At 52.7% G+C, this 28,000-nt stretch overlaps 1 protein-coding gene across 6 annotated transcripts; it reads right to left on the reverse strand.

Moving 5' to 3' along the window:
• Positions 1-94: 94 nt before the first annotated feature.
• On the reverse strand, positions 95-27,998 carry SLC25A25 (solute carrier family 25 member 25; the record flags this gene model as incomplete). 6 transcript variants are annotated; one of them, XM_084238444.1, is made up of 11 exons in its annotated part: positions 95-279; positions 384-534; positions 960-1,127; positions 1,221-1,328; positions 1,642-1,794; positions 2,847-3,005; positions 4,011-4,122; positions 4,384-4,419; positions 5,083-5,170; positions 5,252-5,378; positions 27,750-27,998. In XM_084238444.1, 11 exons carry the CDS (start codon positions 27,996-27,998, stop codon positions 95-97), a joined length of 1,536 nt encoding a protein of 511 aa, XP_084094570.1. The 6 variants fall into 6 exon arrangements, with proteins under 6 accessions (XP_084094570.1, XP_084094569.1, XP_084094571.1 ...); XM_084238443.1 differs by lacking the exon at positions 4,384-4,419 and adding an exon at positions 7,551-7,637; XM_084238445.1 differs by lacking the exon at positions 27,750-27,998 and adding an exon at positions 13,352-13,567.
• Positions 27,999-28,000: the final 2 nt, after the last annotated feature.

A 28,000-nucleotide genomic window follows, 5' to 3' on the forward strand; every position in this document is an offset into this window, starting at 1 on the left:
CTTAGTGTCGGCATTCACAGAATGAGACGGCTACACACCCCGGGCTGCGCCCAGGATCAGCGAGTCCGCGGGGCAAGGCCCCTGCCCCCTCCCGTCACCGTGACTGCACGCCCAGCGTGATCTTCAGGTTCTCATACACCACGTAGCTGATGCTCACGGCGGGGATCACCTTCATGAAGTTGGGGGCCAGACCCCGGTACAGGCCAAAGGCCCCCTCGGTCCGCAGGATCTGCTTGAAGAGACTGCTCATGGTCACCTCTGGGGCACCCTCAATGGAGGCTGCAGGGAGAGGGACACCTGTCAGAGGCCTTTTACCAGCAACTCCCTGGTTCCCAACCTGCTCTGGGGGATGGCCCCTGGGACTGGTCTAGGGCCAGCCTTACCTTGGGCCTGCATCCGAGTTCTGACCAGGGCCAGAGGGTAGCTGGCCAGCTGGCCACAGGTGCTGGACATGGTGCCACAGGCCAGGAGCACAAACACGCCAGGGTCGGCGCTGTTCACTGCGTAGCGCTGCAGCCAGGCATTCTTGAGCGTCTGGAAGGGGAGGGACGGGGTGAGCCTCAGGAAGCTGGGTGGCCGGGGCAGTGACCGGATCCAGACAGGAGGCATTTCCTCCTCATGTGGGGCCCTTGAGGCACTGACTTCGTTAACTCAGCCCAGCAGCCCGCCCTTGTCTCTGGGGACTCCCGGAGAGAGCAGGAAACCCCCTCCCCCACTGCCCCCGCACTGTGCTCTGGATATCTGCTGACCCAGCCCCTGAGGGTGCAAAACTGGGGCCACCAGGAGCAGACAGTGACAGGAGAGGCGAACAGTGACTTCATGAGTTTGGGAGGTGCCGCAGCCTTTGGTTCTGGTTCCCGTTCTAGCCACACCCCTCCATCCCACCCCGATCCATCAGGGAGCCAACAGGGTGACCAGGAGGGGTTTCCAAATCTCTCCCCCTGCTCCAGGGGCCTCACCTCATAGACGGCGAGGTCTATCCCAGCATAGGGGATGATGCCCAGCATGTTGGGGACATAGCCTTTGTAGAAGGCGGTCACCCCTTCTCTGGCCAGGATCTTCCTGGCACAGTCCAGCATGCCCGAGTACTGGCCCGTCTTCCGCAAGGCCATCCGGGTCTTCAGAACCTGCAGGGCCCGACGGGAAGAGGGAGTGTGAGCATGGCGCCCCCCTCAGCCTCATCCCCATGAGCACTGCCTGCCCAGCCCAAGGCTGCTCACCTCCATGGGGTAGATGCTGCTCTGGGCGATGGCCCCCGCCAAGGACCCTGCCACGAGCCTCTCATGAATCCGCAGAGTCTCCTGGTCACTCCCAACGAGACGCTTGATCTAGAACAGGGAACATACAAACTGGTACCCCCAGACCAGCATGCCGCCCTGCCCTTCCCTACAGATCCAGCAGGGGCAGCGGAGGCCTGGTGTCCCCGGCACACCTGACGCTACCCAGCACGGAGGGGAATCTGCCCACAGGGGCACCGGCAGCGGGGTGGGGGAGTGGGGGTGTCATACCCAGCCTCCCGCCTCGCCCTGTCCCTTGACTGGCTCCAGGTCCTGGGGTGTTGGCAGGGCAGAGACCTCCACTCAGGAAAGGCTCAGGTAGCAGCTGCCGATGGGTGACTGTGCCTGGGGAGCGGGTCCTCACCTGCTCGTAGGCCATGAATTTGATGGCGGACTCGGGGGCAATTTTGAGGACGTTGATGCCGTTGCCCCGCCAGAGTGATTTGGCGCCGCCCTCGCGGATCATCTGGGTGAAGCCGCCCACAATACACATGTTGTTGCTGCGGGAGGCGTGGACCTGAGGGGTGGGGTGAGCGGTCAGAGTAGACCCAGGGCCACGGGATGCCTGACCTCGTCCACGAGGCGCCTCACAGGACAGAGGGTCGGCAGGGAGGCCCTTCCCTCCCGAATCCTGAAGGCGGGCCCTGGCTGCTCTGGAGCCCGCTTGGACGGACCGTGCCCTGCTGGGGCCGCCGCCGCAGCGACTGCTCTCCGAAAGGGAGACTGAGCTATGCGGCAGAAAAATGTGAGTCCTCTATGAACCTGCAGAGCATTATAGGGTGAGCTGGCAGCTCAGCCACCTCCAAACCCCAGCCCCCGCCCTGCCCTTGAAAGCCCACGCCAGGCCACCCTGGGCCCATCAGTCTCTGCAGCTTTCCCGGGAACTCAGGAAAGAAACTGCTAAGACAACATGTTTGAGGCCCGAGTTCCAGGAGCATGGAAGTTGGGGGTGGGGTGGGGACAGGGGTAGGGAGGGCTGCGGGCGCAGGACTTTGCTCCCAAGGTCATATGGCTGGGAGGGTGGGATCCATCAGATTCACTGGAATTTCTCCCCAAACCACTGGGCTTCCCTGTCATGGTACGTCGGGAAGGCTGCCAACCAAGACAGGCCCAGGAGGGCACCGGGGGTGACTGATCACCGTGCAGACCGATGCTGGACAGTGGTGTCTGTCCTTGCACAGGCTGATTTTGCAAAACTGCCCCTGGCATTGGTCTAGCTTATATCTGCTCTGTGGACGTGGAGTCTGGCTGGTGCAAGGCCAAGGTAATGGTGACTGGGCCAGGTGAGGACCTATCTGACCTTACAGCCCCACCAAGACCAGCTAAGGCAACTGTTCCTGGCACACCCAGTTCTCCCTGGCTGCACCAGCCTCACCCATCCACACTGGCCCTGTAGTATAAGCCCAGGCTTATGTGGTTCAGATAAAATGAGATCAGCTTTGTGTAAAAAGTCACTGAGGCCTGGCCCGGCCCTATGGTCACCCTGATCTGAGTAGTAATTCCAACCTAGCTTACTGGGTCAGAAAAGCATGGCCCCACACAGGCCTCCAGATGGGCCTTGTTGCTTACCTGCATGAGCACCTTGAGCCGGTCCAGGGGGGCCGTGCAGGTTCTGGACACGGCCCCTGCCCCGCCTCCAGCCACCAAGTGTCTCCACCACATCCCTGTCTGCCTCTCCTCCACAGTGAACTCATCAGGGACGGTCAGATTCTCCCCCACATCAAAGATCTAGGAGGAAAGCCAATCAAGACAAATAAAGTTGCCTGTGGCGGAGCTTTTGTCTAGCCTGGCCCATCCCCAGGGACTCTGGCTGGGACACGGGTGCGCCCATCCCCCACCATGGAAGGTGGCCAAGCTCTGACCCCTGTTGGCGGCCTCGGAGAGGTCCAGGTATAGGCTCTGAGGACAGTGGGCCAGGAGCACACAGCCGCCTCCTGCGAGAACTGCTTACAGGGCATTTCCACAGAGGCCAGCTGGCTAGCTGTGCCACGGGACCAACCAGGGGTGAAAATCCTCCTGAAACCTGATGTGTAACCAGATCCTGCTGGCAGGACACGCTGTAAGGCCTCAGCAAACACGAGAGGGTTGTGGTGCCTGCGTCATACTCTCTCCTGGGGCCAGCTCTGCGGTGACCCCCGAGTTGCGGGCCAGAGCCCCAGGCCAGCCTGCTCACGCCCTGAGTGGGGTCCCTGGCCAGGGGACCAGGGGACAGATGGGAGGAGCTCCTCTGGCTTCTCCTCCTAAATGGAAGAGTCCAGGCTGGAGAAGACTGCAGATACCGGGTAGCTCAATAAGCACCAGCGAGGGACCCCACATGATGGAGGGGGGCTCCCCAATGTGGCCGCTACCAACGAGGGTGCGGATCTGCACTTCTGAGCAGTATGTGTAAGACCATGAGGTCAGTCTTTTGTCAGAAATGGAGCAGTGGGGGGAGAACCCTAAACGCCCTTGTTCTCTAAGTGGCTGCGTCCCCACCCTGGGAGGGAGTACGAGCGGGGCGGGGAAGGATGGCATCTGAAGTGGCCCCTGAAGAATGGGCAGCAGCGGAGACAAGAGGGAGGCGGGTTTCTGCAGAGGCGCTCAGGCCACGTGGGAAGGGGGAATGTGTGGAGGCGTCCAGGGGCTGGCAGCAAAGTGGACGGTCGTGCTGCTGGCGAGGCCAGCGGTAACCCCATCCCCACATGCAGTCTGGGGACGGGGGGGAGGCACTGGGGGCCTGGGCCCAGCGCTGACCGTGGAATGCTTCCAGTACAGGATGATCTCGGGGATGTTCTCCACGGGGTGCAGGAGGTGGTAGTCTCGCCACTCGGTCCAGTCGATGGTCATCGTGCCGTTCTTATCCATGCTGTGAAGACAAAGGTGCCCAGGTTGACCCACGTGCCCACAGCCCCCGTCTGTCAGCCGCATGTCCCACCTCGGGCAGCCAAGGGCAGGCACTGTGGCCACAGAGGACCCACAGTAAGTGCCTCTGTCCCCCAGGAGGGAGGTAGGCGGGCTCCCCACCATGCTTTGCACACAAACTAGAATATAATGGCCCGCAAGAAACGTGTCCTGATCAGGCAGAGTCAGGGAGAGAGGCAGTCACCAGGGCGACAGGGATACTTACTAGGTGACAGGGCCCCAGAAGTGGCCCGTTCGTATTCTGACAGACAGACAAAGGAGGATGCAGAGGAGAGAGGAGAAACAACACAAGTAAGTGCTCGGAGTGGGCGTTAGCGTGGCAAGCGCACAGTGGGTACAACACAGCAGGCACAGCACAGCGCAGGGGCGCGAGGACGGAGGCCGCGTCCTGAGGGCAGCTGCCTCAGGCCCAGAGTTGGGAATGTGGAAAGGCTTGGCCAGGAGAGGAAGTTGCTCCCAGGGCCATTGGATGGGACCGCTTTACCCAGTCACAGCCCCTTTCTCCAGAGAGCGGGCCTCTGGGGCTGCGCAGCTAACTGTGGTGTGAAGAGAAAGCTACCGATCTCGGGAAGAGCCCATCTCAATGGGGACACCCTGCAAGACCCCGCCCCTTCACAACCAGCCATACGAGGGTGTCCCTTGCTCGCCTTTCACTGACTTGGAATCCCCCCAAATGCTCTTTCCCTTCAGGGATCACTGGGGAAGGGGCAGGACTCTGTGGGTTCTCAAGGGAGAGCTGACCTGGCGTCTGGGAACAGGGGTTACTGATTCACCCCTTTACCACCACCAGAAGCCAAAGCTCTGAGAAAGGGGTCAGGACAGCATGTGGCGCCACGGAGTCAGCCCCAGACCTTGCTTCGTCACGCTTTTGTTGAGTCAAGCACAGGGGCTGCTCAGCGCTTACCTCTTGAGGATTTTTTCTGCCTGCTGTTCTGAAATCTTGACCCCCAGGTCCCGCAGGGACTGCATAATCTCCTGAGCATCGATTCGTCCTAAGGGGCAAGGACAGAGGCCGTGAGCCAGGCTCCGAGAGGCCCAGGACCCACCGGCCCTACCCTGGAGAGGACACGCACCATCATTCTTCTTGTCCAAACTCTTAAACACCAGCCTCAGTTTCTTCTCGTGATCCTGGAGATAATGCACAAACTCCTCAAAGTCGAGCTGCCCATCCAGGTCCTTATCGCCAGCTTGTACAATTTTCTGGAAAACAAAAATGAGGTTTCGCTTACTTCAGCTCACACACCAGCCTCACCTCGATCCTCACGGCGCTCGGTCCACAGGACACTGCTAATCTGTGAACAGATGTGGACCAAGACATTTCTGTGGCTCTAATCCCAAAGCTATAATGATAATTTACCCTCAATCCCCTGAGGACTGGCCAGAACTCCAAAATGTCCACACCTTGCTGCCCTCAGGAACAGAAAAAAGGAGCCCCCAGAGGTGGTCTCATGGTGGAGGCCACAGTGGCAGGCTGGACCAGCTCCCCTGAGGCGCAGTTCCTGGTGCCGGGCCTCAGCCTTGCACACTCCCTGCCCAACTGTGGGAATGGTGGGAGCTCCAGATCCACCAGGAGCTTTGCAGCTCGACTTTTCATTCCTCCAAGTGGCAGCGGCCCAAGAACAATCCGGTGGCCAGAGCGAGGGTTCGGGGCACAGCCAGGCCCTGCCAATGCCTGCTTGGCAGAAACACTGTCAGAGGGAAGCCTGGGTGCTGGAGAAGGGTGAGAGCCCAGGGGAACTATTCTTGGACAGGAGCTTGGTGGCAGTGCCAGTGTGCTCTCAGGGGAGTCGGATGATAGAAACACCCCAGAGCTCAGCCAGGCACCCAAAGGCAGGGCAGATCTACTAATTTAGTGGCCCAAGAAGGCTTTTAAGAGACCCTGTTCCTGGGCCCTGAGCTTCCGAATTGCTCACCTGCCCTTCCAGGTGAGCTCTGTTCAGCACCTGTGATTGGTTTTAGATGCTCAACAACTGTGGGGGTTCCCCACAAAAGAACTAAAGGCTTGGGCTCCAGCAACCTGCTGAATCCTCTACAATGGCTCTAGGAGGCAGGTACTGTTATTTATTTTCCCCAGTTTACGGCAAAAGGAACAAGCTCAGAGAGGTTGAACAATTTATTCCAGGTCACACAGCTCAGGAAGTGGTGGGTAGGATTCAAACTAGACTGGCTGGACTCCAGAGCCACCTCCCTAGAGATACTGCTGCTGCCATCCTAAGGGCTAATCTCGAGGTGGGGGACACAAATGAGTCACTCCAACCCAGCAACACCCCAAACCTAGGACTGAGAACCTCCTAAGGAAAATGTTGCCCAATTCTAAATCTCTCAGCGAGAGCTACAGTCACTATCCACAAACCAAGATGGATTCAGTCTTGGGAGCCACGGGTCTGGACGGACCACTGGCTGGCTGGCACTCTCCAGGGATGACCACCTCAATCTCTCCCTGAGCTGCCCGAAGGCTTTTTGTGATTACTGCCCAGTGATCGAGGGTGGAAAGGTATTGTGCCAGCTAACGTGATCCAGAGAACACTCATGGCAACAAGGAGACAGGTGCAAGCCCTGTGCTATCTGCTGTCTGGGGTTCTGTGAGTGTCCTGCAGACATCAGAACGATACAGACTACATGTGAGTGCGCAATTGCCCTAGACTTAGGGCAGGAGCAGAAGCAGGACCCACAAGCCATGTAGGGAGTTGGTAAAGGTTTGGTATCTGGGCTGCTCTACCACCAGTGCCATCCGTGTGCCTTATTAGGCTGGGTGCCCTGTGACACAAACACCCCAGAACATGCCCAGTGCAGCAGATTGCAAAATATTCTCAACATTTCTGCTTCTATCTCAGAACTCACCACCCCTTCACAGCACCAGGAGCTGGGGACAACACAGGCTCCAGTTAACAGAAGTTGGGGTATCCCTAGGGACCTCTAGACTCTAAAGGTGCTCTCCCTCTTTGAAACAATGAGTTTCTGCCGCCTCCCTGCTCCACAGGGACAGCTCAGTAAGGACCCCCCTCTGCCTGCCCTCCCAGTGGCCTCCACTCCCAGCTCAGGAAACAGCCCTCTGCCAGCTGTACAATCTCCCCTTATCATAGCCCGCACCCCCCCATGCCCCCTCTTCCCTGCCAGGTATTTCTCAGGACCCTGCCACCACCCCATCCCTCCCACCCCCCGCCCCGTTCCCCCCTACAGCAAGAGGACTCCAGCTCCCACAAGTGCTTTCCGAGGAATTCTAGACTTCCCTGGAAGTCACGTGAAAGCCAGTCATTCCCATGACGTGGGCCTCTCCCGGCTACAGCCACATGCCGGGAAATACCCACATTTCAGGCATTCCTCCGTCCCCCAGGGGGGGACATTGCCCGGATGCCTGCCCTGCGCACAGACCTGCTTCCACTGGCGGTAGGTGGAGAACTCCTGGGAAGGGATGAGCACGCTGAGTTTGAAGATGGACTTCAGCTCGGCGGGAAGCCCCCTGGACTCGAAATATTGGAACTCGGTCTGGGCCTCCCCGATGAGGGGCACGTACAGGCAGAGGCAGAGCATGCTGGTGGCGCCGCTGGATGGGGAGCACTGCCCTCCGCCAACTCCAGCAAGATCTGTGGGCCGCGGCTGTCACGGCTGCTCAGGCCCTGCCCTTTTACTTCATTGACAAAGTCCGCCCACTGGCAGTGCCGCCAACAGCCAATGGGGACGGCCCCGCGAGGAGGCGGCAGAGGGTCGCTCAAGGAGAGGTGTAAAGAGCAGGCCTGACGTCACCCACTGGGGGGCGGTTAACTCTTGGGAGGCGGGCTGAGCATCCCGCCCAAACTAGCCTTTACCTCTCGGCTGCCAACCCTTCAAACAGTTTCCAGCCTGTTTTTCAACAACGTCCCCACATGCGTCACCCAATACAAAAGCTTTCTCCCTTTGGTAAATCATTCCCAACAGAAAAATCAACAGATGGAGATAGGATCAATGCTCGCTGAAACTGGGCAGTTGAGGGTAGGAGAGGGTAGGAGGGGGGGCGGGGGGGGCTGAGACGGGGGCCCAGACACCTCCGAGTGCCCCCACCGTGGGCTTGTTCATTCACAAGGGAGCTGAGCCCTGACTCTGGCTGCCTTTGCCATGTGGCTTCCAGGTGCCACTTGGAGTGAACTTTTCCAGGGTCCTCTGCACAGCAAGCACCTCAGAACCCATGTGTTTCCCTGCAGGCTTCCCCTGGGAACCCCAAAGTGCTAAGGAGCTGACAAGGGCGGGTAGGCAGGTGACACTCTAGGCTAATGGTGGCTGTGCTAAGGCACCCCCCCAAGGTACCATTTTGGGGTCAGTCAGGGGCGTTGGTAGGACTCACAGGCCTGGTCTTTGGGGTCCACATGCAGAGCAACAAACACTCAGTTCACTTGACCTCTGGCCTAGGACTGTGCTGTCAGTACAGAGGTTTTAAAGACTGAAATTAACTCAAATGAAGTGAGACGAAATATTCAGCATCCCCATCAGAGGGACACATTTGAGCGTTCACGGTCCACCAGCCTCACCCTCGCACTGAGTGTCTCCATCAGCAGGAAAGTTCTACCAGGCCACACTGCTCGGGACGCCCTGTGCAGATGAGCGCGCAAGGGAATCTCGGGTCCCGGGTGTCAGAGTGGCGCGCCAGGCAAGGGCGGACCTCTCCAGGCCAGCCTGCTCGCCCCACCTCAGTCCTTCCCCACAGAAAGTGTCCCCCGGATTCGTGCTGCGGGGGAAGCGGCTGCGTCACAAAGACGAAAAAGGAACCGACTATTCGTGCTCCCTCCGCAGAGCGCCAATTCCTAATATAGACTAACCCGCTAGAGGGCGGATAAAAATGGAGAGTTATCGTTTGGGGATCTGCAAATGTAAAAGGAATTTCTTAACTCACTAAACAGCTTTTGTTGCGAACTCTAAAAAAGAACTAAAAGATAAAAGGTTACATACCACCCATGAAACCGATTTTAAATAACTTAAATGGCATTTGATCCTGCTGAAAGATCCGATGATAAGTCCAATAAAAACTGGTCCTGGGTTACAAGAAAGTGGGCCGGATGAGGTACCAAAGGCAATTCAGGGTCAACCAGCCAGATAGATTCCTGCTCAGCTTCACTTAAACCTAAGACACTCAGCTGTCTCTTAAGCTGCCTGATCTAGAATGTTCTGCTTTGGGGCTATTTTTATACTCATCTTATCTCTACGCACAAGGTCCTTGAAGGCAGGAGGCTACTGTTTAGATCCTTTTACCTCCTTGCCTGGAATGGGCCCCTGCCTTGATCAAAGAAGCACACCTGAAGACCTGGCTTTGCTTTCCTGAGTGTCTGCAGATAGTCACTGGGGTGTTGTATCCAACGCAACAAGATAATGTATCTATTTGTAAAAGGAGGTTTGCATTTATAAAGAACTGAACTGTTAAATGTTTAAAACAGTTCAACTGGGGCCTCCCCGGTGGCGGAGCGTTTGAGCGCTGGGTTGCGAAGCTGCCCGCAGCGTCTGCGGCGCCAGTTCGATCCCCCGGCTGCTCCCCGGCCACCAGAGGAAGGTCCCACAATGGTGCGCAGACCTCTCCTGCCGCCCGCTGCTCCCCTCAGCAGTGTACTTCGGTCCTTCTGCCTGTTCTGCTCCCTGCTCTGGCTCTGGTGAATTCTCTCACCCTCCCGCGCTTCTGACTGTACCCAGTGCATGTATAAACAAAAACAAACAAAGAAATAAATAAATAAGTAAAAGCATGCCTCTATAAAAAAAAAAAATAAAACAGTTCAACTGGAGATGTCATTTCCTAATAAACTATATATTTAAAAATAACTTTGGTAAATATAGCTGTAGCATTGAGTTTTTCTTTCTGTATCACTGAGTTTATGATGTTTTGAAAATAATACTAAACAAAAGTAAAATCTATATCTTATTTTGAGCAACTATTTTTTTCTAGGAAAAATAGAATGGAATAGAGCAGAACCTCTGGCTTATCAGTAAGCTCATCATCCTACAGATCAATAGTATCCTGAGGTCATGAAGTTATCTGAAAAGTTCTTGGCAGTATATGCATGCCAGAATGTTATTTTACAACGCTAATGGTGATTTTGAAAAAAGATTCTAATATTTTTATTTGGTAACTGTGATTGAGTCCAAATGATTTAATTGTCTTCATTAGATAAACCTGAACTGGCAAGTTTGCGTATTATGTAAACCACCCATCCTACTGAACTTCCTTGGTAACTCTGAACTCCATTTTTATACAGAAAACTTGGAATTCTCCCCAAGTGAGCCAACTCCAGGCACCAGATCCAGAGGGGCTCAGGATCACCCCTTAATCTTTAAGATGAGGATATGGGCCAGGAGAGGCTCCCAGGCTTGTCCAGAGCCTGCTGGGGGCGGAGTTGAGCCTCTGTCAGGCCCGGCTCATGTTACAACATCCACTTAAACAGAACCCAACCCCGATACTGCCAAAGGAAATTTTAGACTTCAGCTTTCAAAGAAGGCCTATAAGCCTGAGAAGTATAGGAAGCAGTGGTTCACACTGGCAGGTGTGGGGTACTGGGGCGACCTGAGCAAGTTCAGGCTCAGCCTCAGGTAAAACACAACCCTGATCTGCGTTACAGCTTCTGAAACCCAAGAGAAACACGGATGACGAAGACGACCAAAGCAGGGCTCGCGTGCTATCTGGCTGTTCTCTGGGTGACGGGTGACCTGCTGATCTCTCCCCCTCCCGCCACCTCCAAGTCTCGGCTTTCTTCGCTTAGTCTACTTGTGTGACCCAGATCCACTGTTTCCTTTCTTCTGACGTTCATTCCTGTACCAACCTGGAGAGAGGCACAACGGCCGCAACTCTAGATTCCTTAGAATTTGCTGTTATCTGATTTCCCTTGCTCTGCAAGGTGGCACCTGCTCCTAGGAGCACCTCCTCACCCTCAAAACAGCCGATGTGACCCCCCAGCTTTCCTGGTCCCACCACTCAGTGTCTTGCCAAAAGACAGGTGCTTCCTCTGCATGCCGGGACAGCCTGAGCAGGACGAGGGCAGGTGGAGCACCTTGGGGCTCGGCATTAGGTCACCATGCACTTCCCCCTCCTCTGCAGTGACTCAGGCGAGCAGAAATGTTACTATGCGAGGGCGCCAGGCCAGCATCACCGCCAGCATCCGGAGGACCGAGCCCCGCCCACCGCCAGGCCTGGGCACCTCATTCGCTGCCTGGCCGCAGAGTCATTTGATGATGGGGTTGCCATGACAGCGCAGGCAGCCGGTTTCCCATGGAACCTGCCTACCCTTGGCAATTAGACACACAATGAGCAAGATTCTCTGAGCTGGGAGAAGACAGGCCCCTCAGGATTTGCAAGCTTCAATCCGCGGAGGGCGCCTCCCACTCCGGAGAACTGGCTTTCTTCTCCAACTGCAGACTGACTATAAGACAGAGATAAAGGGAGAACCCGAGGGTTCCTAGAATAAAGACTTGCCGGAACCTGACTGGCTAGCAGACATATTTTCACAGGGGAACAGAGAGTCAAACAAAGTGGAGCGGCTGGCACACTGGGAGGCCTGGGCACCAGAGCGCGCTTCTCTAGGAGGCTTCTAGGAGAAATGGCGAGGCCGGGCCCCTGGCCAAGGATCACGAGCCCCAAACACCCTCAGGAGTATCTGGGCTAGAAAGGGCGCCCGTTGCCATCCATCCACACCGGGTTTAGCTGCCTTTAGGACTCACACTGCCCAGAAGCGCCTCCTTCTTGAGGTTCCCCTCCGGCTCCCTTTTGGGGAATAGAGCCAAGGAACAGCATGGGTCTCAGGCTCAGTCCCCCTCGCTCTGGATTCTGCAGAGGATCTGAACAAGTTGTTCAGGACAGCAAGTCCTGATGCCAGCCACCCCCAGGGGGTGGGCTGGCAAGAGGGGTCGGCATGAGTCTGGGAAATGGAGTAGCCCTTTATTAAAATCAAAAGCAGGTGAATTTAAAAAGGAGCCAGCCAATCCTTTAATCCGTGGGCCAGAAAGCAAGCAGGTCTGGGAGGAAAGTTCTTGGCAAGAGAGAGAGCCAGCGCCATTTCAGAGCTTGTCTCAAGTGGTCAGAGGTAGAAAGTGTCTCCCTCTCGAAGGACGTCTCAGCCATGAGACTGTGAGCTGCCTGCCCGCCGGCCAGGGAGGGGCCCCCACAGACAGAGGGCTCTCCTCAAGGCTTCCACTTACAGACCACCCCAGCATTTCCACCCAAAGCCCCTCCCCTCAGCACACAGAGCAGCTGAACTCAAATAACATTTTGGGGGTGTCTACAATGCGCCAGACACACTGGCAGGATCTATTCCCCTTGTCCGGTAGATTTTTATCCTGAGAAAGGAAAAAAGACTCAAAATAACAGAAGCGTGGGAGGTGGAGGTGGCACAAGGTCATGCGTACTGTGGGCACAAGAAACCGCCCCCAAATAACCCCCAGAAAGAGACTGGCCCCATTAAAAACTTCTTTCTTAGGGGAAAGGAGAAAGTAGGCAACAGGGGCCAAAGTTCACCACAGATTAGGGGTGACATTGCAACCCCTCCTTGACGGGTCAACCCTGGGCAGATTACGTAACCTTTTTGCTCCTCAGTTTCCTCATCGACGAGATGGGCGTCCCACCACTTACCTACCTTGGCTCTTGTAGGTGCGTACGAGATGATCCGCACTCAGCGGTGGGACCGACGGAAGGCCTGGCACTCAGCGGACCACAGACCCAAGAGGAGCACCGGCCTTGGCTCTGACCTCCCCCTTCACTCCCTTCCTCCTAGACCCCAAGGAGCAGCAGGTCCGACCTTCGGGATGCAGGTCACTGGCTGCCCCCTCCACCCCCAGCAGTTGGGTTCAACTTGAAGATTCACTCTGCCAGCTTAGTGCAGGGGCCCCTGCTTTGTTCAGACATGCCAGCACGTAAGACACTCCTTAACTGCTTGTCCCTTCTTTTCAAAGGGCTTTCTGGGGCAGAACGACCATCCCTAAGGTCAACCGACTGCGTCCCACGGTCCTTCCCCCGAGGGCCACACCAAAGCGACCCGGGTGGGGAGCAGAGTTCACAGAGGCCACGACAGCCTCTGCACGGAAGACCTGGGCTTCCTCACTGCCACCCCTCCCACACCCCAAAACCAAACTGATCGACTGATGTCCTTTCCTCCCCACTCCATTTCCTTCCAGGAAAATGATCCCAGAAGAGCCCCTCACCTCGGAGGGCCTCGTGAGGCTGCCATTACCTTAAACTGCTCTGCGGGTCCGACCACCAGCAAAATGGTGGGTCTCTTCTCCGTGGCCTCAGCCCCTCCGTCCTGTTTCCCCAAAAAGCTGGACATCTGGTCTCCCTGAGCAGGCGCTGGGGTGCCTCTGACTCCATGACCGCTCCCCTCTCCGGGGCCTTGGCACCCCGCCCCGGGGAGGACGCTAGACAGAAAGTGCCACAGCCTCTGCAGCATCTCGGCTCCTCCGGCCGCGGCGACTGCTCACTTCGCGGAGGGCTGCGCCGGCGGGGTCGGGGCGCTGCCGGGGCTGGCGGGGCCGCAGGACGGCGCTGCGGACCTGCTGGGCTGCGGCCGCCGGGCCTGGCAGGGGCTCCCGCGCGACTGGCCGCCACGAGGGGGGCCGGCGCTGCCTCAATAAAAACTCACTTCTGCAGGCGGCCGATCCGGCGTGCGGCTTTTTTGTTTGTTTCCTAAAGGAAACGGCAACAGCCAGGCAGAGCCGCCCGGCAGCCCCGGCTCAGCCTCAGCCCAGCCCCGCGGCGCCCCGCATCCAGGCTGCGCCCCGCATCCAGGCTGCGCGCTCACTGCAGCGGGGCGCGGCCAATCGCCTCTGCAGACACCGCCGCGCCCCGCGCCCCGGCCAGCCCAGCCCTCCAATCACCGCTGCCCGGCCCTGCCTGCGGCCGGCTCTGCAGGGAGGTGCCCGGCCGGGGGGCACCTCCGCGCCCGGGATCCCCAGGGGGCCCACCGCCGCCTCTCCACGCTGCTCCAGATGGCAGTCGCCGGACGGCCGCGCGCCACCGGGTCCCCGGCAGCCTCTCCCGAGACATCCAGAGGCCTCGTCCTTGTTCCTTTATCCTGCGCTCCCCGCTGCGGTGGCACAACGCAGGCCACGTCTTAGCGACTTGTCATGGCAACTTTTCCTCTGCTGTCTCCCTCCACACCTCGCTGCTCGCGGCCAGAGACCCACTCGGTGGCGTGTCTCTCTGCCCCCAAGGGCCCAGAACCGGGCACAGATTCAGTCTGTGGACGTAACTGAGTAAATGATCATGAACCAAAGGGTATTAAGCTGCGGGCATTTGTCTCTTAATTTGCTGGCAGGTGAAGGCAGTGATCAGCTACCCGCCCCCCTCACAAAGGCGGCCCTCTGACACGCTGTTCATCGCTGTTATCTTAAAAACAGCATAAAAAAGTTGAAAAACTGTGTCGAGGAGAGTGTGGGGAGACACACACACTGCTAAGAGTCGGTACAACCTCTCAAGAGCAGTTTGTCCATGGATTCAAAACCAACATTTCAAAAGCACAAACCCTCTGACATAGCGATTCCAGTTTCCGCAGTGAGTCCTCTAGGTAGATTTGCACGTGTAAGAAATCATCTCCTCGCATATGTGTCACAGGTGTGAACATATGTGATAAAATATAAGGCGATTTTTCGCAGCCCCGTTTATAACAGCACATGCTTGGAAACAAAGCCCTTTAAAAAGGGGGGTGTGCGTGAATGGTGGCAGACCCCCACACTGACTGGGTCACGCTGCTGGTAAAAGGAACAGGGCAGTTCCTTGTGTACTACTGTCAACTGTCAAGTGACTTGAAAATATCCTAGTATATGAAAAAAGCAAGGGCAAATAGGAGACTTCTCTTCACTGACTGTCCTCTTTTATCTCACGAAGATACATACCTAGACACAGAGCTTTTTAAAAAGAAGACACAAGAAGACAGTGAGACAGCCACGCCAGGGCTCCCTGGCGCTTGTTCTGAAAGCCGCACTCGCTGGACATACAGAGCCACCTTGTCTAGAAGCAGCTGTGTGTGCTGGGTAAATGCGTGGTCTTTGGGCCCAGACCCCAGGTTTGAATCCTGAGGATCCTCACTAGCTGAGTGATCCTGGTCAGCTGTTTTAGCTGTGCTTTGTTTAATATGTGCAAAATGGGGGTTTTGTGACTTCACAGCATTGATTAAAGACTAACTTAGATAGTGGGCCTCCCCAGTGGCGCAGTGGTTGAGCGCTGGGTTGCGAAGCTGCCCGCAGCCTCTGCAGCAACGGTTCGATCCCCGGCTGCTCCCCGGCCACCGGAGGAGGGTCCCACATGGCGCGCAGACCTCTCCTGCCGCCCGCTGCTCCCCTCAGCAGTGTACTTCGGTCCTTCTGCCTGCTCTGCTCCCCGCTCTGGCTCTGGTGAATTCTCTCACCCTCCCGCGCTTCTGACTGTACCCAGTGCTTGTATAAATAAATAAATCTTTAAAAAAAAAAAAAAGACTAACTTAGATAGTATATACAATATGTACTCAGTGAGTATTAGCTATTTTGTTATCATTATCTAGAAAATGACTGAGTTCATGCGCTTAAGAAGTTTTAATACCAAAGAAGAGTCGGTCTAGAGCCAAAAATCCTAAACAAGTGGTCCTTTAATGAAAACGATTCTTATTTTTAGGTCTTGAAAGGCTAGTGGAAGGGAGCATGTGGTGATATTTTGGGTTCCCAACTACAAACATAAGAGAAATACCTTATTTATTGGTTATTGGCTTTTAATTTAATGAACTCCTCCATACAATAGAACTGAGTTATGAAGCCAGCAGTTCCCAGCTAAGATAAAGCAACAGGACCAATTCACTTCCTGCCTGTAACAACTCAACAGCCAGACAAAATATATGAAACACTGGCTTGCAAGGCAATGGACATCAAGTGACAGAGATAATGCCTCCTGAGAGATCTTATAACAAAAGAGACGTGCCCGGGACTGCCCAGTTCCTTGCTGGTTTCCAAGCTTTGGTGCAGACTGGCTACTGGCTACCCAGGGCAGCTGAAGTTTGTAGGACAGAGTGCCTGACAGGAGAGCGAGGTGCACATAGCTGAGTCCCGTACAGTCACAGGTGTGGGAGGAAACTGCTGATAGTGGGATCACAGCGCTAAGGATAGGTCCTGCTCCCCCAGCCAGAGTGAAAACCTGTAATAATAGGGAGGATCCAAAAGGGTGCTCAGAGGGTTGTGTCTCAACAGTGGGGCAAAACTAGCCCAGGCTAAAGGCTGCTCTTGCTTGCAAAAGCTCTATAAGGGCCAAACTGTCTCCAAATAATTGCATTCCAGAATAATATGCAAGAATGTTTACAGGAATATGAAAAATATCCAGCACCCAAGATAAAACTCAGTAAGAAATTAACACAAATGCAAAGCAGGAAGAGAGCACCCATAATGAGGCTAGAAATTACTCAAGTGAAACTGACCCAGAAACAACATACGACAGAATTAGTGCACAAGGATATTAAGTCAAAATTGTATTCCATATGCTCTAGAAGCTAACAGAAAGATCAAGCATGTTAAGTAGAGTCACTGCAGATATTCTAGGTGAAAATGACAATACCTAAGATGAAAAATACACTGGCTGGTTTTAACAGCAGATTACACAGTGTTGAAGAAAAAAAATGAATGAACTTGAAGACATAACAATAGGAACTTTCCAAAAATAAACTGAAAAACAAACAAAAGAACAAGAAACCTATGAAGCGTGGGACAACCACTAAGGGGCCAACAAAGACATAGCTAGGGTCCATGAAGTGAGGGGCTGGGGGGCAGCACATACTTAAAAGTAATGGCCAAATTTTTCCTACACTTACTGAAAACCACACGTCCACAAATGTAAGAAGCTCAACAAATACCAAGTCTAAGAAACAACTAAAAGATTACACCCAGGCATATCACAATTAAATTTCTAAAAACCGTGATAAAGAGGAAATTCTCTAAAGCAGCTGTAAGAAAAAAAAGACCCATTATACATAGAAAAACAAAGATGACAGGGACTTCCTCTCAGAAACTGTTAGCCCAGAATTCTATAACCAGAAAAATACCTTCCAAAGGGAAGATAAAGTACCTTTCAAAAATACACCAACTGAGAGAATTTATCACCAGTAGATTTGCATTTTAAGAAATGCTAAAGGGCTCGACTCCACTGACCCCAGCCTTGGGTCTGTGAGGTCCACCGGGGGCGCAATAAACTTTCCCTCCCTTTGGGAAAAAAAAAAAAAAAAGAAATGCTAAAGGAGGCCTTGAGGTAGGAGGAAAAAGATACCAGATGAAAATCTGGATCTACACAAAGGCAGAGCACAAGGAGTGGCGACAGTGTGGTAAAAGATAAAGGACTTTTTTCTTACCATTTAGAACTCTTTAAAAGATAAGTGATGTGTAAAGCAAAAATATCTAACAATGGATTGTGGGTTTATAATACACGTAAAGGTAAAAATGCATGAGAACCAGAGCACAATGGAAGCACACTGTTTAAGATTCTGGAACTATATGAAGTGGTCTGCCATATATTATAATTCCTAAAGCAACCACTAGAGACAAATAGAGACAGAATGTTATAGCTTATAAGTCAACAAAAGAAAGTGAGTCATAAATAATATCAGCTAATTCAGGGGCCTCCCTGGCGGTGCAAGGGGTTAAGATGCAACCTATGAAGCTGACAGTCGCTGCAGCATGAGTTCGATCCCCGGCCAGGGAGATACCCACATGGCGCAGCAGACCTCTCCTACCTCACCCGCTGCTCCCCTCAGCAGTGTACTTCAGTCAGACTGCCTGTTCTGTTTCCCACTCTGTCTCTGGTGACTCCTCTTACACCCTACATCTCTGGCCTGTACCCCAGCTCTTGTATGCATAAATAAATAAATATTAAAAAAAAAAGAAAAGAAACTAATGATGAAGATCCTATGGCTTATTTAACCTAAAATCACCCTTGACTGTCCCCAGAGATAGAAATCAATGAAAATTTGTTCAATTCCATCCTTTGTTAATATTTTTATTTTAAAGCACTGTTTCTTGTATATTTGATTTCCCTGTGGTTAATAGTTTATCTCTCTCCATATACCACAGTCATCACCTAAATTAGAAACATCAAGTAGACCACTATAATTTGGGTTCTATACAATGACCATAACACAATTCTACCTTTCTTAGCTTTCTTGGGTCTAAGAAACCATCCATATCCAGAGACAGGGGTGGCAAGTACATATAGCCCTCCTGACTGTATGGCTTATAAACTTCAAGAGAAGCTGGTTAAGGTGAGACTAATCACCTGCAAAAGTAACCCACTCTCTTCCAGGAATCTATAGGCTTGCTAGAAAAAAGTCACAGCATCTCCCATACTTTTCAGCGAAAACAGTAGTTTCTAATGGAATGAACCACCAGTGGGAACCCATTCCAGGTTACCATGATGGCTTGCCCAAGGTGGAAGTGTGCCTGGAGCAACCCACAGAAGGACAACTGGAGATTCCTGGGAGTCTTGTAACAACCATGCTGAGAGCTCCAGGACTGACTGCAGGGCAATGTCCCCTGTCTCGTGTCTAGCAGTTTAACTACCTGCTTCCCTGTCTATCTTAGAATTATCATTAACATTCCAAAGAGATGCTGTCAGAGGGAACACTATTAATACTTTTTAAAATAGAAAAATGAAGCCAGATCACATTTGACAGAGAGCCATACTGATTTCCCTTAAAAATGAGGACTGGCTGGGCCGATAAGGTTATAAGGAGGGCATTTTCTATAAAATGAGTCAACTGTAAAACTCCTAAACCAGAAACAAAACCAAAACTAACAAAAACATTTCAACCACATGCACAAAAATCATATCCCCTGCACTTACTAAGCTTCCAACAAAATGTTTAGATATCACCTTAAAAATGTGCAAGGTAGGGGGTACATATTCTTTTAAATCCTTTTAGGATGGGACAAAAGCAACAGTGTTTGAAGGATCTCTTTTAAACACTGATCTACGGCAGCAGCGATTTGCTTTTTCAGAGGCACGGCTGTGTCCATTTCTGAACTCAAATCAACTGGCAGATCTCAAGGTTGAGACCCTGTGTGCTGTCTGCCTCGGCAGCAGGCTTCCGGGTGGAAGGAATAAGGTCACACGCCCTTGCCTGAGACTCAACGCACAGTTAGACAGCAGAGGAGCAGGCACTTGTCTCATTTGGCACAAGTGAAACCAAGGTAAAAGCCTGCAGTGATGCAAAAGATGAAATCCCCTAATTTATTTCCACTTTAGGAAGTAAAACCAGAAAATCTCGCCTTGGCAGAAACTCCCGGAAGGAGCTCCTGTGCCTGGGAAAGCAGAAGACAAGTGCCCTGGAGAGAGGGCGCCAGGATGGCAGAGCCACTCCCCCCAAGGTCCTAAGTCCAAGCCCAGCGTCTAAGAACAAAGATGTCTTTTTCCTTTCTCTGACACAAAGTTAGGGTTGTACAAAATCAACCCAATTTTAAGTGGCAGATTTTGAGATGCCATATGCAAATTAAGGTTCTACAGAAGAGACTGTATAGAAAATAGCAAAATTTTTATTTTTCTTCTCTTAGAAGTGCATGATTCCCCTTCAGACTAGCAAAGTGTAAGGAAGGAGGGCGACAAAATGGTATTGAGGGCAGCATGTAAAAACGTAATCACCTAAAATGATCAAAAACATCCTAACCCTGGGGCCTCCCTGGTGGCGCAAGGGGTTAAGTCTCAGCACTGTGAAGCAATCGGCACCACGAGTTCAATCCCCGGCCAGGGAGCTGACCCACATGGCACGGCAGACCTCTCCTGTCTCACCCGCTGCTCCCCTCAGCAGTGTATTTCAGTGGATCCACCTGCTCTGCTCCCCACTCTGTCTCTGGTGAGTCCTCTCACCCTCCGCACCTCTGGCCTGAACCCCAGTTCTGTATGCATAAAAAAGAAAAACCAACTTAATCCATGCAAAACTGACCCATGGGAACCAAACCACTGGCACAAGCTCAGCCTCCAAGCTGCAGCCACTTTAGTCTTGTTCACGCCTTCCCTTCTCCCACACAAAAAGGCAAACCAGCAGATTTATTATTAAAGCAACACTAAATGTTTTCAGTTTCTAAAAACTGCTTTCAGGATAGCAATCTGAAACTGAGATTGTCTGAATGAGTGCAAAACACAGCTCATACCAGATGCTTGCTTTGCGTCATGGGGGGATTGCAGAGAAGCGCCCCCAAAGGCTGCCTTCAGCCAATATTCCTGAAGGGTGAATGGGAGAATTCTATGTAAGAATAACTGGTTTAAACCAGGCCAGCTCTTAGAAACAATTCAGAAAAGGCAATCTTTAGCTCTAGAACTATTTACTATATATTATCTTTATTTTTTATAAGGTTAAAGAAGCAACTCTAGCAAAAAACACACCCAACGTGTAAAGGAAAAAAATATCCATAAACGCACGGTTAAGGGGAGCTCTGCATGCATCATTTAACCTCTCTGGATGCAAAGCATGGGGACCTTTCCAGTTCTCATGCCCTATAGATTCAGCCTCAATCTAAAGACACGAACCAAACTAGACAATGGAGTTTTACGCTGGAGGGCAAGAAGGAGGCCCACAGGCCGATGGAGGTGGGTGCAGTAGCTGGCTGCTCTCAACCACAGGACTAGCCGATTGACTCGGGTCCCCAGATGCGGCTTCAACCACCAGCTGGTGCCTAGTCTTGGGGAGCTCGACTCCCCTCAGCCCATTTTCCCCCCACCACTGGCATGTCACTGCAGGCAATGCTGGTGGTTTTCTTTGTGATTTGGTTCCAAGAGCCATCTCAGACTGCAGGAGAGGGAGGGCCGGAGGAAAGAAGGCATGAGGCCCGGGTGCATGGGATGGGGCAGGAAGCTTCACAGGCAACAGTAGGCTTGGTAGCAGCACTCTCTTTGAGTTCCCCTTTGACCCTGAGGAAATGAGCCCTGACTCACCTCCTTTTCAAGCTTCCTGGAGAGGCCAGTCAAGAGTTCAGGGCAGATAAGAAGTTTCCTATGTGCTACCTTTGTTACTCATTTATTTTCTTTATTTTCAACTATTTCTTAGGTCCTGTGCTGAGGCTTTCTATATCACACAGAGAAAAGAGTGTACCTACCATTTTGGTCACTATCCCGGGCCTTCTAAGGCCAAACTGGTGTTATGCACAGATGGGAAAACTACTGTGGCAAAGTTTGAAGGGCTTGTCCAGTGTACACAGCCCTGGGAGGAAGGAAGCAGTGCAGGCTGGGCTAAACAGGGCAGAGTCAAAATCCGGGGCTCTGCTACTGGTTTCCCCTTCAGCCAGCTGGCCTCTGAGCCTCAGACCCGCTTCTGCAAAATAATAGTCAGTGAGGAAATCTCCAAAGGTTTTTACCAAGTTCGACTTGAAGGTTCCATTCTTTCCCACATTTAAGAAAGACCACACGTGGATTACGCAGTGACTGAGTTTCTGAAAAGGTAATATTAATGATTTTATTTTCTAGTCACTTCGTGCTGTGCTTTCATTCCTGCGTACACGTGAAGTCATGTGTTTGATTATTGCTACCTCAGAGGCCGGGAGAGCCTGTGCATTAGGCAGAGTTTACTTATGAGCGCGCCTCCGTAACAGAGGAAGGAAACACCAAGAGCAGAGCGGCGCTGTCAGGCCCCATTCCCATCCGGAGAGACTTCTGGGCCACAGACACCCTTCCAGGGGGCAACCCTGCTATTTCGATCACTTCAGAAATCTCCAGCACCAGGGTTTCCTTTGGTTTGCATATTCCTGATCTGAAGAATTCAGACCCACCAGTAACCCACACAGTACTGAAGACACCCCCCACCTTGCTCTACATGGGGGGCTCTCCCTTTACTAGCAATGTCCTCAGATTTCTTCCTTCTAGTCCACTCTTACCTAAGCCAGCGGCAGGGGCGGGGGTGGTGGCAAATGTACATATGACCAGTGTCGGGCATCTTCTTTCCAAAGACTCAGGAGGGAAAAGTCACTTTGTGCTGAGCACCTCTGTGTCAGGCAAGGTACTAGGCTCTGTAAACTTGCGTTTACTCTGCACAGCCACCTTGGAGCAGGTATTTGAGCCAGGCTTCTGATGAGGGAATGGAAGACCTGGCAAGGTGGAGTAACTTGTGGCAGAAACAACATGTGAATCCAGGTAAATGCCACACAACACTACTGTTTTTGTTAAAAATAGTCTCACGGAGATAAAAGTCTCATACCACACAGAGCACCCATCCATTTGGATGTAAAATTCAATGGTTTTTAGTTTAGTCACAGATATGTGCAAGGTCAATTGCCAAGGTCAATTTTCAGAACATTTCATGGTCTTGAAAAGAAACCCCACACCCTTCAGTTACTACCTTCCGTTCTCTCCAGCTCCCTCCTCTCCTGACCCCGAGCAACCACCATCCTGCTTTCCAGGTGTTGGACTTTCACACACACGGATCATATACTCTGTGGTCTGTTGTCAATGGCGCCTCTCCCGAAGTGGACTACTTCCCGGGAAAGGCTGTATGGTCATCGCCGGGAGATACAGTCCAAGACCCACCTGTGGATGCCCCCAAATCACCGCAGCACACAGCACCCAACCCTGTAGACGCCACACTTTCCCTCCATGTACACACCTCTGGTTGTTTAACTTCTCGATAAGGCGCAGAAGGAGATTAACAACTAATAATGAAACAGAACAATTACAACCATACATTGTAACAGAAGTCATGTGAATGTGATGTCTCTCAAAATACCTTATTGTAAGTAATACTTTTGTCCTGCGCAGATCACCAAAACTGGGAAGCGAGGCTAAGGGGAGACCTTCCACGGCACCCTGCCTCCCCTGAGGGGCGTGGAAGGCCCGGGCAGCTGGCCTGTTGGAAGCGTGTTGTGAAACCTCCTACGTTAGTGGCGGCAGAGATGAGAGGAAGGCAAGACAGCTGTTTTCAGATACTCAAAGGGCCCTTAGGTGACTTTTCGGTGTTGCTCCTGAAGGTGAACTTGGGACAAATGGGGAGCAGACAGGAGCAGACAGCTTTCGGTCTAAGAGAAGAAAGAACTCTCGCTGCCTCTGACCAGGCCCACACTGGAATGGGCTGATGGCTTGGAAGGAATGATCCCCACACTGGGGTCCCCAATGGCCGGGGACCCTTTCCAGCCCAAGATCTGCCCAATGCACGTAAGTGAAAGAAGAAATGGTTCAAAGGAAAAGCCTGCCTAGCCTTAGTTTAGTGAGACTGGCTTTCTGAGCATAGCTGTGCTTGCAGAATCCAGCCCGCGGCTATACCCCACCGACCAGGATGAACACCAGCAAAACATGTTTCTCTCATTCCCCAGTGCTTTCTGTGAGACTTCAACAACTATTGACTTCCACAAACAAAAGGGAAAAATCCTTTAACGTGTGACTCTGAACATCAAAGGAATTTGTCCAACTGAAGCTCCCAATCAGGTCTTCTGGTATGTTCTTATTCATTCCCTGGTTTAGGGATTAGGACACCTGACTCTATCTTTCCAAGTTATCAACTAATTCCTAAAAAGACCCTCTAGCTTACTGGAGGATAATCACTTCCAGTCAGGGGCCAATTTTGCAATGAGACAGCAATCCCGGTTCAATATATGAACTCAATTCAATCTGCAAACAGTGCTTTTCTTTCTCTAATGGGCCATTATATTACACCAAAGGGCGACTGTGCCTTTTCTCTGAAAAAGGCTCTTTCTTCCAGAGATATATCTATGTCCAGCTAATTAGGCGAACACCTTCCCCACAAATGGTGAAACACTGAAAAGGTCTCCAGTTCTACAGTACTGTCTGATTAAGACATGCCAACTCGACATTAATGATTCTCTGTTCAATTATGTCAAGTAAACAGAGGTTGGCTACCTCGTGTATACTGCTCAGGTCTAGGAGGGAATGAGGGCCGGGTGGATTCTGAGGGTTGGCCAGGATAATCTCTGAATAATCTGCAAACCTAGCTTGGGAAGAACAGAGGTGGATCGAAATTGATTCTTATCTTTCTCAAACTGTCCCAAAGCCCAGGTTGGCACTCTCTGTGTCTCACAGCAACAACTGGCAGAGGAAAGTGGAGTGAGGCGGGCATCAGAAGATGGCCTTGGTCCTTCTCTGGTCTAATTCCTTGGGGACCAGATGAGTTTAAAGGTGTTTTAGTCTGTTCCTTACCCTTTGACCCTGTAAAATAGACAGCTTGCCTACTTCACACAATTACTGTGAGGGTCCCGCTAGATGGGACAAGGCTGAGTCAGCAAACCATACTCTTCTAGAACACCAGGCCCTCAGGAGAGCCCCACGAGCCTCGGCTAAAGGAACAACCATTTCCATGCAACACAGCTTTGCTTTCTTCCTCTAATTGAGGCTGCCTGAGTGGTAACCTATGTTTTAAATTTGCTGTAAGACAAAGCTTTTGTTTGGTCACATGAAAATGCCTTAAATAGGCTATGCTATAATTAGCTCCAGCTTTAGTCTCGTCTCCTGAGGTCACTGCCGAGCTGTCATCTTTTTTTCTTTAGTAAACCCTTGCCTTCTCTTGTTCGAGGACGAGCTTCTTGCTCCTGCGCCCTTTCCAAAGAATATGTCCCTGGCTGGCTGGCTGGCTGGCATTGCTTTCTCTACCCACTTCCATATTAACTAATTTTAACTCCACTATCCCCAGTTCTCTTGAAATGAAGGCAGATGCCGAAAACTGCTGGTTCATTTCAAAAGAAAACTTGACCTAAGCTGCTGTAGGCTGGCAAGAGGCTTCGTGCAGACACAAAGCCTAGGTTCACCCATCACCCACTGACAAACACTCGCAGCCGATTCCTGAGCTTCTCTGGCTGGGCCTGTGCATTACATGAAGCAGCTGCCAAAGTTCTTCTGTGCCTTGTCCCTCGGCAGATGACCCATTTCAAATCCAAGGGGCCCCAAATTCTCATTTGGCTCTTACTAGTTCGCAAAACTGGGCACTGCTTCCTCTGTACTCAGCTAATACTGATACTATTTCAACAGGAAGTGTGTGTGGGGGTGGTCATGAGGCAGGGTGTCTTCCTGGTGCCCAGTTATTTACAAAAAGGCCGATTACCTCTCTAATACTTAAAAACATTCAGCACAGGGGGCCTCCCTGGTGGCGCAAGGGGTTAAGATGCAACCTATGACGCAATCTGTAGCCTCTGCAGCACGAGTTTGATCCCTGGGCAGGGAGCAACTCACATGGTGCAGCAGATCTCTTCTGACTCGCCTGCTGCTCCCCTCAGCAGTGTATTTCAGTCAACCTGCCTATTCTGTTCCCCACTCTGTCTCTGGTGGATCCTCCCATGCCTCTGGCCTGTACCCCAGTTCTTGCATGCATAAATAAATCTTTAAAAAAAATTCAGCACAGGACTAACTTGCGCTCCTCAACATGTCATAAAGGAGAAGCATAGCTATCTTGCTCTCCCCATCTCTCTCTAAGCTGTGTAACAACTTAATGTATTCAAAAGCTGAAAGAGATAGAGTTCAGACCAAAGCCGCACTCCAGAGGCACACACACTAAAAGTGGAATGACACACAGATTAGCATGACCCAGTGCAAGCGTGACATGAAAATGCGAGAAGTGGTCCATATTAAAAAAAGAATTATTTCATTTCATGGAACTCACATAGTCACAGAATCAAAAGATTTTGGAGCCAACGTGACTCCAGTGATAGGCGCCTTCTGGTTAATCAAAAAGGTTTTCTTTCCGTGCTGGAAAAGAAAAGCGATCACGATCACTTTCTCCTTATCTGCCCTTACAAATTTGCTGCCAAAAAAATGGGTTTAGATCAAGAGCAGATGTGCCCTGAGCTACAAGAACAGTGACTCCATTTGAGGCACAAAGCATGGTATAAACAGGAATACCAGATGCCCTCCCGCTGCGAGCCTGGCAGCATATGCCAAGTGGGCAGGTTTATAAAAACAGAGAGGTTCACCTAGCGCCCATCTCCCTGAGCCCACGAGACACACAGATCCTCTGAGTTTACCATCCTATTTTTCCAAGTCACTTATTCGTCAGCTATGGATGGGAAGATGGGAACCCAGCTCACAACGCCATTTTTTGTAAAACTCACTTAAAAAAAAAATTTTTTTAAAACATGTCACTCCATGGGCCTCCCCAGTGGCGCAGCGGTTGAGCGCTGGGTTGCGAAGCTGCCCGCGGCCTCTGCGGCGCGGGTTCGATCCCCGGTTGCTCCCCGGCCACTGGAGGAGGGTCCCACATGGCGCGCAGACCTCTCCTGCCGCCCGCTGCTTCCCTCAGCAGTGTACTTCGGTCCTTCTGCCTGCTCTGCTCCCCGCTCTGGCTCTGGTGAATTCTCTCACCCTCCCGCGCTTCTGACTGTACCCAGTGCATGTATAAACAAAAACAAACAAATAAATAAATAAATAAATAAAACATGCCTCTATTAAAATAAATAAATAAATAAATAAATAAATAAAAAACATGTCACTCCACCTCTTGGATTTAACCCAGTGGTTCTATCTTGTGTGGTGCTGCCCTTTGGCCTCCCTGGCTCATCCTAAGTGAGTGAAATACCCGGGATGTGGGCCCCAAATCCCCTGGACCTGAGTTAGAAACCCCTTACGTCTATCCATCTGAGCAACAAACAGGTTGAATTCACTGCCGTTTTACTAGATTTCGTCACACTTGGCTACGAGTCTTGAATTGTTGTATGTGCGAATGGGCCAAAAGAACTTTGATGAGAACTAGGTTACTAGGTGAAGTACTTGTAGCCCTCCTCCAGGTTGGAAAGCAGGCTAAGGGGAGCGGAGCGACAGCTACAAATTCAGACTGAGAAACCCACCAGGAGAGACTGAAGGGGAAGAAAGAGCCTGGGCTCCATGGAAGGGGAAGAAAGAGCCTGGGCTCCATGTCCTTAGACAGAGAAGCGAGCGTTTCTCTTCTGGCAGGCCCAGGGTGGCCACCTGTTTCCCCTTGCACCTTAGCAAAGCGCCCACTCCAGCATGAGACTGTTCCTCCCCAGGATATTCACTTTTAGGAAGAATTTACCCCTTGATTCTTCCCCCTAATCTGCAGCCCTGCCCTGCAGGGCCCGTGCTCCCGTCTTCTGGACAAGCATGGCCGTGAGGATGAGTCCAGCCTGAGAAAGAACTGTCAGTCCTCACCACCCACATCCTTACCCACCCGCCTGAAAACCAGTTCCCATTTTTTCCCAACTCCCACATGCTTCTGAGAGGAACCAGATCGGGGCCCTCCGCTGGCATGGAAACGGGGAGAAGAAGGGAGGCGCGCAGGAAAAGTATGAGGACCCGGCCCATGGGGTGGGGAGGGTTGGGGGGACCGTCCAGCTCAGCCTTGGGGTCAGGAGGGAGGTGACAAAAGGCGGACGTGGCTTCTACTTTGGGCAAAGCCCGACGGCCTTTTCACCACCAGAAAGCTGCGACAGTGACCTCCTGTGCCACTCGGCGCTGATCCGCCGGCGCCCACAGAGGTCAAGAAGGACCCCACTCCCGCCAGGGCGTACACGGGGTGTCCACCTATTCCTCAAGGGGTCCCACCCAGTCCACGACGTCGACCGCCAGACCTGCCAAGCCTCGAGGGGCCGCCGGGGCCTGGCGGGCAGAGCTGTCACCCCCGCCCAGGCCTGACAGCCCGGGGCGCGCAGGCCCCCCCCCCCCCCGCGCGGCCGGAGCGCGTCGCCTACCCGGAGCTCGCCCTCCGTGCGGTGCAGTCCCAGGCGCCGCAGCCCCACGGCCAGGTCGTTGACACAGAGGCCGCCGTCGCGGTTGACGTCGAGCGCCTGGAAGAGGCTCCAGAGGCGCAGCCGGTGGTCCGGGCCCCCGCAGACGGCGCCGCCGCACGGGTCCCCCACGGAGGCGGGCGACGAGGCCGACGCGGCGGCGGCGTCCGGCGGCGGGGAGGCCACGCAGCGGCACAACACGCTGCTCACCATCG

Source organism: Talpa europaea (assembly GCF_964194135.1).
Source record: "Talpa europaea genome assembly, chromosome: 7".
Lineage (NCBI taxonomy): Eukaryota > Metazoa > Chordata > Mammalia > Eulipotyphla > Talpidae > Talpa > Talpa europaea.